Source organism: Callospermophilus lateralis, chromosome 15 (genome assembly GCF_048772815.1).
Source record: "Callospermophilus lateralis isolate mCalLat2 chromosome 15, mCalLat2.hap1, whole genome shotgun sequence".
NCBI classification, from domain to species: Eukaryota; Metazoa; Chordata; class Mammalia; order Rodentia; family Sciuridae; genus Callospermophilus; species Callospermophilus lateralis.
In genome coordinates, this window is record NC_135319.1 from 64,683,801 (window position 1) to 64,696,092 (window position 12,292).

Here is a 12,292-nt window from a genome sequence, read left to right on the forward strand (position 1 = left end):
AGAGATGGGGGTCTAAGTGATAGGTACGGAGTGCTGGTATTCTCAGCTCCCTTTGCTTGTAATCAGACCTATCCTGATAGGCAGACCTAAGGTCTTTTTTGAGAAGTACTGGACTAGCCCAAGAAAAATAATATTTGGGGAGTTCTTCAACTTTCCAAGTAAGCCATTCTATGATGAAGCTCACACTTAATAAGTACACTTATAACCCTCACTTAGAAACATGTAAAAACTCCCAAGAACTTGCCTCCAGAATAAAATGAAAAAAAGGACTAGGGATGTAGTTCAGTGGAAGAGCACTTGCTTAGCATATGCTAGGCTCACTATCAGGGGAATTAAACAAACAAACAAACAAAAAAAACCCCTGGTAGCCAAAGCAGGATCTTTCAAGATTTCAAAGGCATAAAGTTGTTCTGAGGTAGAAAGGTCACTGATTATGGAAGATATGAAAATAATTTCAGGGCAGAAGTGATCCCAAGAAACAATGCCAAATGAAATAAGTTGGTAATTCCCTACAGCAAAAATGGCTGCAGCACTTCATTTATATTTATTTTTTATGGCACTGGGGATTTAACCCAGGAGTGCTGGGTTACCACTGAGCTACACCCCCAGCCTTGCCAAGACTGGCCTCAAACTCATTATCCTCCTGTCTTGGCCTCCCACCAAGTCACTGGGATTATATGTGCAGTGCAGCACAGCATTGAGCCTGGTTGACTGTGCACTCTGAAGGCAATGACAATCAATATTCAAATGTTGCCTGCTGTGCTGCAATAGAACTCTTCATTTCTCACATAGTACTAATGTTTGCAGTACACATTACCCACGCATGCCTACACAGTAATTAGATCCTGTGTATTTTGAACTAAAAAAGAAATCAAATACAAAGTGGGAGGAAGGCCTGAGAGGGTCACAACAAGTATCTCCTATACACAGTGTGCTTGATTGTTCCTTTTTTGTTCTGCCAATTTGTTGTTATCTCCTGAGATGCCCTTTCCAATTCCAGAATCATATCCCATGCATTCCTCAGAAACCAACTGAAATCCTATCTTATCTATGAGGTCAGTGCCTGCCTACTTGAGCTCACACTGAACTCTGTCTTCTCAGAAAACTATAGTATCACTCATTTTTGTACCCAATCTCATATTGTTACTTAAATGTTTCAGCTTTCAAGGGCATGGACTATGTTTCACAATCCTGTACCCCTCAGCACCAAGTATATTGTCAAGGAACTTAAGGAGTACCCTCAAATACTTGCTGATCTGAATTCTTCCTTCAATGTCAAATGCTTCTCCATTTCCCAGTGAACTAAAATGTAAATTAATGAGGATTTCTAAACATAAATCCAGGAAATGTCTGTTTTGTTCACATGTACCCTCTGTGCCTAGAACAGTGCCTGTACATAGCAGGTACTCAACAAAATATTTAAATGAATAAACAAAGGTGCTTCTTACAGGAGTAAAATCAATAGGGAAATAACAGGATGTGACTTCAAATAACTCCTCCACAAAGGGTCCTGTGACAACAGAGAAAGAATGAGGTTGAATTATCAGTTTCACTCACCCAAGAAGCCCGAATCAGCTAATTCATGGCCACTAAGACATACCCAGGCTATAGTCCCTGGAGATGAGATCATGGACAATGCGGAATGCTACCAGAAGATTACGAGGATCCTTTTCCCCATCCATCACCTGGATGAAGCCAAATGTGAAGTCAGCTCCTAGGCCTTTTAGCTCTGGGAAGGAGAGAACAAGGTCACTACTGTCCCATGGGATAGAAAGTTCAGACTTTCTCCTAGGAGGTCTGTGTTCTCCTTCTGTTATCACTTGCTCCTCTCTCAGAACAGACCGTTATTGTCTTCCTATCTCAAGACAAAGTACTCAATAAAGGGATGTATACACACACACACACACACACACACATTAAAAAATATATATATATATAATTTTAGAGATAAAAATGTAAAAAACTTTATATATTGCAGAAGGGGAGAATGGACCCCCAGTCACTCTTCATCATTCTGAGTACTGGCTCTTATCTATATAACCCCCAGGCTAAAATGCATCCTACTAATGGGGGGAAAAAAAGTAGTGTGTGCTCATTTTCAGATTTTCTAGTGAGTCCAGCCTCTTACCTTCTTCCCGAGTTCGCATGAAATTGATGATGATACTGTAGACTGTATGTCGGTCTACCTGGAGCAGGGACTTGAGGGTAGGGGAGAAAGGAAATCAAAAAAGAGACTAAAATATACCTCAGCTGACACAACTACTTCCTATTTATAATCTCTAAATGGATAACTCTTTATACCGGCATAAGATCAACCTAAGAGGAACTGTAGAGAAAGGGTATGGCTACTGACCAGCACGGCAGTGATGTCAAAGCCCAAGCCTGTCTTTCTTTATGCCTTACTTTATTTAGGCTAAGAGGACATAGGTCAGACATAATGGCATGCATCCCTCCCTCTCCTTATCTAATAAGAAAGTATACCAATATAAATATGGTCATAAGACATGAAAGAATTCAGAATTTAGAAAGCAATATGTTTTGCCATCTCATTCTAGTTACATCAAGGGGTAGGGATGAGAAGAATACCACTGTGACAGTTATTACTCACCTGTACATGTACTTCCTGGAAGATGGCTTTAAGCACAGACACAGCCAGCCCTGGGGGCAGAGCCACACATAGGCTCTGGGGAGAGAAGGGAAGATATGTGAACACTGATGGAATTAGAATATACTTTCCAAGACACAACCAAAAAGAGGCCTAGTTAGCTCTGGTGGGAATCAGAACACCCTGGTTTAGGAGGAAACACTAACAGGAACTTTCTACATCTAGCTGGTAGCTCTCTTCCAAATTCAGCTGAATTTCCAAAGGTTACTTTTACTCCTTGGAGTAGAAACATAAGTAGGGCTGGCTAACACTAATCTAGTCCCACATTTGGGTCTCTGTCCTTTTAGCACATAAAGCCTTACCCTCAAAGAGCAAGGAGAGAACTGGACAGGGCTCCCGTGAATACAAGTTAGGTAATGAAAAGGAGAACTCACAAGTGCCCTCAAACCCTGCAGGACAGATGGGATCACAAGATGATGGTCCTTCAGCCGGTTCTCATAGAACAGGATCAGGTGTACCACTGCACAAACCAGATTCAGCCATTAGTTCATGCAGGCGTAAGGGAGGCCCACCAGTTTTGCTCCTTCCCTCAGTCTCTAAGGCTGTCCCAGTCTGCGTTTCACTACAAAATATTTTCTTTCACCCTGAGATATATCCATGCCTTCCCAGCCTTCCCACAATTGGGAAGGCATGGATATATCTCAGGGTGAAAGAAAATATTATCTATTCTCACATAGATCCACAGTGAAATCTACTCTCAGTTCCAGAACTGCCTCTCTACAGAATTGGGGTCTGCAGATTTTCTTCTTTCTTCCAGTGCTGGGGACTGAATCCAGGGCCTCACATGTTCCACCAATGAATTATACCCCATGTCCCTAAAAGTTGTTGTGTTCTTATTTTTTTTTTTGATGCTGGGGATTAAACCCAGGGGCTGTAAACTTTTCTTCTTAAAGGTAGTATTATAGGCTTATAGGACATGGTATCTATTGCTATTATTCAAATCTACCACTGTAACCTAAAAACAGTGTAGATAATAGGTAAATAAATGGTTGTGGCTGTGTTCTGACAAAATTTACTTTTCTTCTCCAGCTAAGATACAGTACTGGAAACATTACTTTGTCCATTTTATAGACTGGGGAAGATACAGTGAAAAAATTATCTAAAGCTATAGTTGAAACCCATGGGTCTCATGGTTCAGCTTTTACCATCTCAACCACACATACCAGTGAGGAATGAAGACCCTGAATTAGTAGTTTATAGGTATGTTACACTCTCCCTCCTATAAAGTTAATTTGAACATGGGATGCCTTCGTTCAGTAATCTGGGAAGATATTCCTACTAGTGATGCCAGTACCTTCCTTTTCCAGGAGCAAGGAGTAACACTGGAGTAGCACCTGTGACAAAAGTTGGATCCCTCGTGCCCGAGTTCGGGGTTCTGAACTCTCTAGAGAGGACCTGGAAGAAAATGGGATAGAGACAGTCTATTATTAACCTGTTCAAACCTTTGAAGTAATAAACACTCTACAATTGGTCACACTCAGCCTCTGGACATAGAAGCAGAGGTAAGCCCTATTAAAAAGAGTAAAAACATTCTAGAAAGATGCTCAGTTAAGAACTGAAGCCTGAAGAACTGATCCCCAGATGGATCTGGCATTATTAGAGGCACATGTGATACCACAGCCAACAGAAGTTACTGTTTCCAGGCACTCCCATCTTGACACCTAATAAGAATTGTACTTATTCTCTTCTCCCCAGTAATATGACTGTAACATTCATACTCCTGAAACAGAACTTAGCAGCTACCCACAAGACTTGAGAGATAACTGGCAGCTGCAGCTTCTAGCAAAACAGCAGAAAAGGTATATTTTTATAAATTACTGCTAAGGAAAAAATGCTGAGAACCACTACACCATACCAAAGTCCTAGGTGAAAACAACTCACACAAAAAAACCCCCAACACAAAATCCCCAAACCTTATCACTGAAAGGTTATAAAGATGGCCAGAATAAAGGTTTTAACTATGTAAAACTACTGATATGGGAGAAGCTGCCCTGAAGCAACAGGTGATTTACCTTCAAAATAGCTCTACAGAGATTACAAATAAACATACTAGACACAAAACAAGCAGGAAATAAATTCTTGGTAAGGAGCAAGTGACAATAGTTACAGTACACCTCAAGGATAAAGGCATATAACAAGGAGTAATGGAGCAAAAATAAGATCCCTTCTGACAGGATCTGTAGAACAGGAATTTATAGGAAAACTTCTGCTCAGGAAGTAGAAAATTATGCACTCCCAACGTTTATAAATGAACCAAGGCACACAAAAACTCATAGCATCGTTATGCAGAATATCCAAAAACTGAAAACAATCCAGATACCCATCAACTTAAGAACTTATACAAGAGTATTATTCATCAAGCCAAGAAATGTATAACTGCTACATAATATCTAACATGAATGAACCTTGAAAATATGCTTTGTGGAAGAAGTCAGCCACTAAGGTCACATATTATATAATTCCATATAAAAATTAAATTTATAAAATAGGCATATTCCTAGAGATTGCAAGGGCTGAGAAGAAGGAGGAAGAAGTAATGAATGCTAATGAGCGTAAGTTTCTTTTTGGAGTAATGAAGATGCCCTAAAATCTGCATAAATCAATGAATATATTAAAAGCCATGGGATTAGACACTTCAAAATGGAGAATTATGCTGGATGTGGTGGTGCATGCCAGCAATCCCAGCAACTCAGAAAGCTGAGGCAGGAGGATCACAGTTGGAGGCCAGCCTCAGCAATTTAGCAAGACAAAAAGTGAAAAAGGCTGGGAATGTAGTTTAGTGGTTTAGATTAAACCATCCCTGGGTTTAATCCCCAATAACAAAACAATAACAATAATAAAAGCCGAATTTTATATGTGAATTATATTACAATAAAACTAATATTTAACAAAAATGAACCAAGGCCACAAGAATGTAAATCAAAAGTTATACAGAAATGATGTGTTATGTGGGAGAAATGCTGAATAGGTGATTCAGGTTTTTAAATTTCCCTCATTTTCTAGTTTTCCCTCTTGTTTCAGAAGACATGCTGGCAGTGACAGTTAACAACCCTTGCTAATAAGGCTAATCAATTTAAATGGTCCTCCAATTATAAAATATGAAGAAGGCAGGCATTAGACTATAAACAAATTATTTTCTCGGGAGGATGGAACCCCAGATTTTAAAAACACTGCTTTTAGCTGTTTCCCTAAGCCTTTTCCCTCAGAGGTGATCTGATGTGAGGTCTGCCTCCTGGCCACTTTCTAGACACAGTCCATAGCTTGTCTGCTTCAGGTCCAGGTCATCTAGATCCTATAGAGGCTGGGTGAGCCTAAAGAAATACAAAAGGTATTCTTGCTCTAATTAAACAACAGTGGATGGCCTTGAACCAACCACCAGGCCCAACTTGTGGAGCTGTGTACCTACAGTTGTGTGCTTCCTAATACTACCTTTTGCTTTAGTCAGACATGGTTTCTTTTCAGAACAATTCAAAGATGTAAGCTTAGTCTGAAATACTGATAGAAAGGGGTTTTGGATATGGAGGAAATTCGGGCTCCAAGAAAGCAGCAATGCATAAAAATAATTTTCTCAGAGTTCATAGGCAGGGCTAGAAGAGCATTCTAGAACAAAGACTCTTACCCAAGGGCTTCCACCACTTGTAACACTGTATAGCTGCCAGATTTCACATCTAGAGGAAACAGACAAAGAAATTATGAAAAAACAAAAATAAAACCCCTATTACAGGGTTCCATCGCTCTAAATACCAGTGCTTCCTGCCTACCCTAGGTGTGATACCATGGGGTCCACTGCACTTGCCAAGAACCCCTTCCTAGATAAGAAGTGTTACAGTAACACTTCAGATATGCAGCTTTCAGTATAAAAACTAAAGAGAAAGTAAATCATTTGGAAATTATTTATAATAAACCCAAGAGAAATAAAAAATAAAATAATTTGTTAAGATAGCTGGGTACAAAGTTAGTATTATGAAATTAAAAACCAACCCATATTTATATAAGAGACTGTAGACATAGTAGGGGGAAATCCTATTTATGTATGTGTGTATATGTGTGTGTGTGTGTGTGTGCGTGAGAGAGAGAGAGAGAGAGAGAGAGAGAATAAATGAACACATACCTATTTATAAACTTAGAAAAAAAATCTGGAAATATATACAAAGGAAATGAAATCTACATCTAAAGAGATGTTTGCACTCTCAAGTTCACTGAAGCATTATTCATAATAGCCAAGATTTGAAACAACACTGAAGCAACACTATACACACTGATAATGGAACATCTAAAAGCAGAATAATAGCTGGGCAAGATGGTGCACATTTGAAATTCCAGTTACTCAGAAGGCTGAGGCAGGAGGATCACAAGTTCCAGGCAAACTGGACAACTTAGTGAGAAATAAAAATAAGAAGGGCTGGGGATGTAGCTCAGTCAGTGGCAGAGCTCTTGATTAGCATGTACAAAGCCCTGGGTTGGATCCCCACTACTGCGAAATAAATACATGAATGCAGCACGGTGTAAAAAATAGTGCATATAATATGTAGAGATCATTGTTTTGAGAGGGAGAGGGGAAGTTCTCATTTACATTTATTTACATGTCTGAAACACACAGCAGGAAAGAATAATATTATCTCAGAAAGACAATGAATAGCCAGGGATTGAGAAGTAGACTTTTTTTTTTTTTTTTAATTTGGTACTGGGGATTAAACCCAGAGGTGCTTTACTGCTAAGCCACATGCCCAGTCTTTTCTACTTTTTGAGATAGAATCTTGCAAAGTTGCTGAGGGTGGCCTCAAACTTGTGACCCTCCCACCTCAGCCTCCTAAATTGCTGGGATTACAGGTGGGTACCATTGTACTCAGCAACAGCAGTAGACTTTTCACTGAAACATTTTATTTTGAAATAATTTTAGATTTATAGAAAAGTTGCTATATAACCCTTACCCAATTTCCCCTAATGTTAAAATCTTATATGCTACATTTGTCAAACCATATACATTTGTTAAAATTAAGAGACTGCCCGGTATGACAGCACACACCTGTAGTCCCAGAGACTCGAGAGGTTAAGGCAGGAAGATAACAAGTTCAAGGCTAGCCTCAATGGCACAGTGCAGCTCCAGTGAGACCCTGTCCCAAAATAAAGAGAGCTAGGGACATAGCTCAGTGATAAAGCACCCCTGGACTAAATCCCCAGGACCAGAAAGACAAAAACCTAAGAGATTAGTACTGGCACACACATGCCTTTGACTAAACTTCAGGCTTTATTCAAATTTCACCAGATTTTCCTACTAATGCCATTTTTCCAGTGAAGGATACTACATTGCCATTAGCCATCCTGAGTCCCTACTGCCTTCTACTCTGTGAAATTTTCTTACCTTTCCTTGTTTTTCATGACCTTAATAGTTTAAAAGAAGTACTTTATAGAAGAATGTCCCTCAACTTGGATTTGTTTGATGCTTTCCTCATGTCTAAACTGGGACTTTCAAGAAGAATTTCAAAGAGATGAAGTATTCTTTTCTTCAGGTCACATCAAGGGTACAAGTTACCCACATGGATTCTCTACCACTGGTGAGGCTTTGATCACTCAGTCAAGGTACAACCACCAGGTATCTGTACTATGTAGCTATTATTTTCCTTTCTGATACTCTTTTCTTTACAAGAGAGTCTTTAAGTCTAGCCCCACTCAAGGAGGAGAGAAAGAATAAGCTCCCGGAGAGAGGAGTATCTACCTGTATTATTTTAAATTCTTCTAAAAAAAATTCAGGCCAGGTGCGGTGACAAATACCTGTAATCCTAGCAATTTGGGAGGCTGAGGCAGGAGGATCTCAAGTTCAAAGCGAGCCTCAGCAAATTAGTGAGACTCTGTCTCAAAATAAAATATAAACAGGACTGAGGAGATGGCTCAGTGGATTCAATTGCAAGTACCAAAATACCATAAAATTTAAAAAGAATTCAGCTATTTATTATATCAATATAGATTCACATAGACTTTTATATTTTGGGTAACAATTCAATAAATACAATCCAATTTCTTAATGCCCAATAAATAAAAGGTTACTTATATTGTAGCTCAAGTTGTTCCATATTTGGCCATTGAACTTAAGGTTGGCTCCTGTGTTCCTTTGATAGGCCCCCCTCCCTTTTTAAAAAATTTCTTGAGCACTTTTGTTTTGAAAATGGCATTTAGAAACCAAGATCTGGGCACGGATATGCTCATTGTTATTAAGATGACACTATTTCTAGGCCTGCTGATCACAGAAAGCTGGGAAATATATGTATGCATCCTAACCTACATTACACAATTTTTTTTATCACTGTTTCTCTATGTGTGCGTATATATTAAGCTAATCTGAAGATCATATTAAAGTCTCCAACTCTAATCCAGGACTATCGGTTTCATCCTAGCCTTCCCCCTTTACTTACTTATAATTTTTTTCTCTGACAGTGAGAAAGCTGATTCCCATTATCTATTGTTTACAATTTGTTCATTCCTGGTATAGGCCATAAATTATATTTAGAATTATCAATCAAACACAATAGTTTATATACAATTTTGATCTTGGTGTTAAAAAATAAAATAAAATACTGTTTTTCAAAGTCACCTAGGTCAGCTCTTTTTCCCTGCCCTCTTCAGGTGAGGGTATGTTATACACTAGTTACACTCTGCATTCCATCCTGGAGGGACACTTCTTGCTGTATTGCGCTTTGGCACTTTTTCAGTGTTGCACCAGGTAAATATATTACTTAACAATTTTAGCAGTACAAACGTAACAGGAAGACTTAACAGAGGCTTTTTAGTTTACAATTTCAAGGGAGAAACAAAGAGCAAAAGGTTATTTTCATAAGGGTTTGATTAACAGAGAGTAACAAAGAGGAGTTCTAGCTAATGATAGTATGACAGATATGCAGGGAATTACTTTCAGGAACCTGTTCTGGGTTCCTAACTCACCTACTTCTAAACGCAGGACCTTAGCTAGTTACCTCTTGCTAACAAGGGAAAAAGTAGGGGTGGGGGAGGCTTGAGAACAAACTCCTAAGCCTCCAATTCTCCTTAAGTCTCTGGCCTCAGGGTAACAGCTGTGAGCTGAGCTTGACAGAGGCTCACTCTGGCACTAAAGTAAGGAGAAGTCCAACCAGACTGAGGAAAGGAGAGCTCTAGTTAGGATTCACAGCTCGTGACTGGCACCAATGTAGACATCAGGCACTCTTAGCCCTACTTGTGCCAGGATGTGGAAGGCCCAGCTGCTGCCCTAGCTCCTGAGAAAGAGCCAAGGGAAAAAATGAGCAGGCTGTAGGGTTGGGGGAAGGGGCAGGAGTCAGATTCATAGGACAAACCAACCAAGGAATTGATGGTTGAGTTCCATGTCTGATTCCTTAAGTGTAATACTTTCATGAAGAGAAATACCTGTCTTGGTTGAACCATTAAAGAGTACTCTACGCCAGGCATGGTAGCACACACCTGTCATCCCAGCGGTTTAGGAGGCCGAGGCAGGAGGATAGCAAGTTCAAATCCAGCCTCAACTTAGCGAGGCCCTAAGCAACTCAGTGCGATCTTGTCTCTAAATAAATTACAAAAAGGGGCTGGGATGTGGCTCAGTGGTTAGCAACCCTGGGTTCAATCCCCACTACCAAAAAAAAAAAAACCACCACTAAAATAATAATAATATTTCTATCAGCAAAGGAAGTTTCATTATGCCCCTAAAGTCAACTCCCACTCAAATTTTCTGATTAAAATTAACTTCTTCAGCATTCAGCATACATCAGTGTGAAACTTTATTGTTACAAAGAAACATTCACTTGCACATGATTCCTAGCATCCCAATACTTGAGTGAACTCTCCTGGTGGAGCCTTTTAGTCTTCAAAACTTTCATAAGGATCCCATCTTGAATTATGCAGTACATTTAAAAAGGGGAGGAGTACAAAAATAGTACACAATTAGGAAGATTAAGGAAAATGGGGAAATAAGCTGGCAAAAAACTAGAATTGGTATTTTGGGGATATTTTCACAGAGGAGACTAAATTAAACATCTATTCCAGTTCACCTCAGAAATGGCTTTCATATATGAAATGTTCTTTTCATCTCTATAACCAGACTATATAGTGAATAGTGACTGTTGTCCAAAAGCCTTCTACTTTTTGGTGTGATGAGAATGTTACTGAATTTTTAGATTATGGAACACTGTGAATATTAAAAACAAACAAAAAAAACAACTGAATTGTTCCTTTAAAATTGCTGAAGTGCAACTGGGCATAGTGGTGCATACCTGTAAAGCGACTCTGGAGGCTGAGGGAGGAGCATCACAAGTTCAAGACCAGCCTCAGCAACTTAGCAAGGCTCTAAGCAACTCTGTAAGATTCTATCTCAAAATAAAAAATAAAATGGGCTGGGGATGTGGCTCAGTGGTTAAGGGCCCCTGGGTGACACCAAAAAAAGATATAAATACAGACAGGGAATAAAGTGTGGTGGCACATGTCTATAATCCCAGATACCTGAGAGAGTAGAACTGAGGTTATCCTGGGCAACTCAGTGAGACCCTGTTTCAAAATGAAAAAACAAAAACAAAAACAAAAAAACAACAAGGTTGGGGATGTAGCTCAGTAGTAAAGTGCCCCTAGGTTCAATTCCCAGTACCAGAGAAAAAAAGAAAAGAAATATATCAGGGAGTTTTGTGGAGGTTTTTTGTTGGTTTTGGTACTGGGGATTGAACCCAAAGGTGCTTTACCACTAAGCCACATCCCCAGCCCTTTTTAAATTTTGAGACAGGGTTTGGCTAATTTACAATCCTCCTTTCTCTGCCACTAAGTTGCTGGAGTTAAAGGTGTGTGACACCATGCCCAATGACAGGGAGCTTTTAAGGAGCCCATGGTTTGGTGGGGCAGAGTGACATTAAAATAATCAATGCTGGGTAAGGTGACACATGCTTATAATCCTAGAGACTCCAGAAGGTGAGGCAGGAGGATCTCAAGTTCAAGGTCAGGCTTGGTAATTTAGGGAGATCCTGTCTCAAAATAAAAAGGGAAGGAAGAGAGCAGGAGTAGAGACAGGAAAGGGGAAGGAGAGGTACTGGGGTTCTGAATTAGAACAAGATATATTTCATGCTTGCATGATTATATCAAAATGAATTCTACTGTCATGTATAACTAAAAAGAACCAATAAAAAATTAAATGAAAGGGGTGGGGAGGGCTGGGGTTGTAGCTCAGTGGTGGAGCACTTGCCTCGAATGAGTGAGGCCTTGGGTTCAATCCTCAGCACCGCATAAAAATAAATAAAGATATTGGGTCCATCTACAACTAAAAAAATTTTTTTAAAAAGTATGGGGGGGGGGGGGAGGTGGGGATGTATCTCAGCTCAGTGGTAAAATGCCCCTGGGATCAATCCCTAGTAACACAAAACGAACAACACACATCAATCACAGCCTAACTATTTCAGTATCACCATAGTGATAGAAACAGATACTGGGTTTAAAAAAAAAAAAAAAAAAAAACAAGTAATATTCCTGGGTTTACAGACAAAGATTACTAACTTTAAGTGATTAATTCTTTTACCACTATAAGTACTCCCACATGAAAATAACCTAAATACCTGGGAATACTATTAATTATACACGGGGCTTCTGGGATGAAAGAAGCTAATAAAG

General features: G+C 39.4%; 1 protein-coding gene across 3 annotated transcripts in view; it reads right to left on the reverse strand.

Moving 5' to 3' along the window:
- Positions 1-12,292, reverse strand: part of Mms19 (MMS19 cytosolic iron-sulfur assembly component) — a 28,428-nt gene that overhangs the window by 11,964 nt on the left and 4,172 nt on the right. For all 3 annotated transcript variants that reach the window (XM_076834979.1, XM_076834978.1, XM_076834977.1), the window contains exons 2-8: positions 6,285-6,333; positions 3,960-4,060; positions 3,040-3,125; positions 2,609-2,683; positions 2,129-2,198; positions 1,601-1,729; positions 1,449-1,510 (exon numbers count right to left, since the gene is read on the reverse strand). In XM_076834979.1, the coding sequence (XP_076691094.1) occupies positions 1,449-1,510; positions 1,601-1,729; positions 2,129-2,198; positions 2,609-2,683; positions 3,040-3,125; positions 3,960-4,060; positions 6,285-6,333 (572 nt within the window). The remainder of the gene's footprint in view (positions 1-1,448; positions 1,511-1,600; positions 1,730-2,128; positions 2,199-2,608; positions 2,684-3,039; positions 3,126-3,959; positions 4,061-6,284; positions 6,334-12,292) is intronic.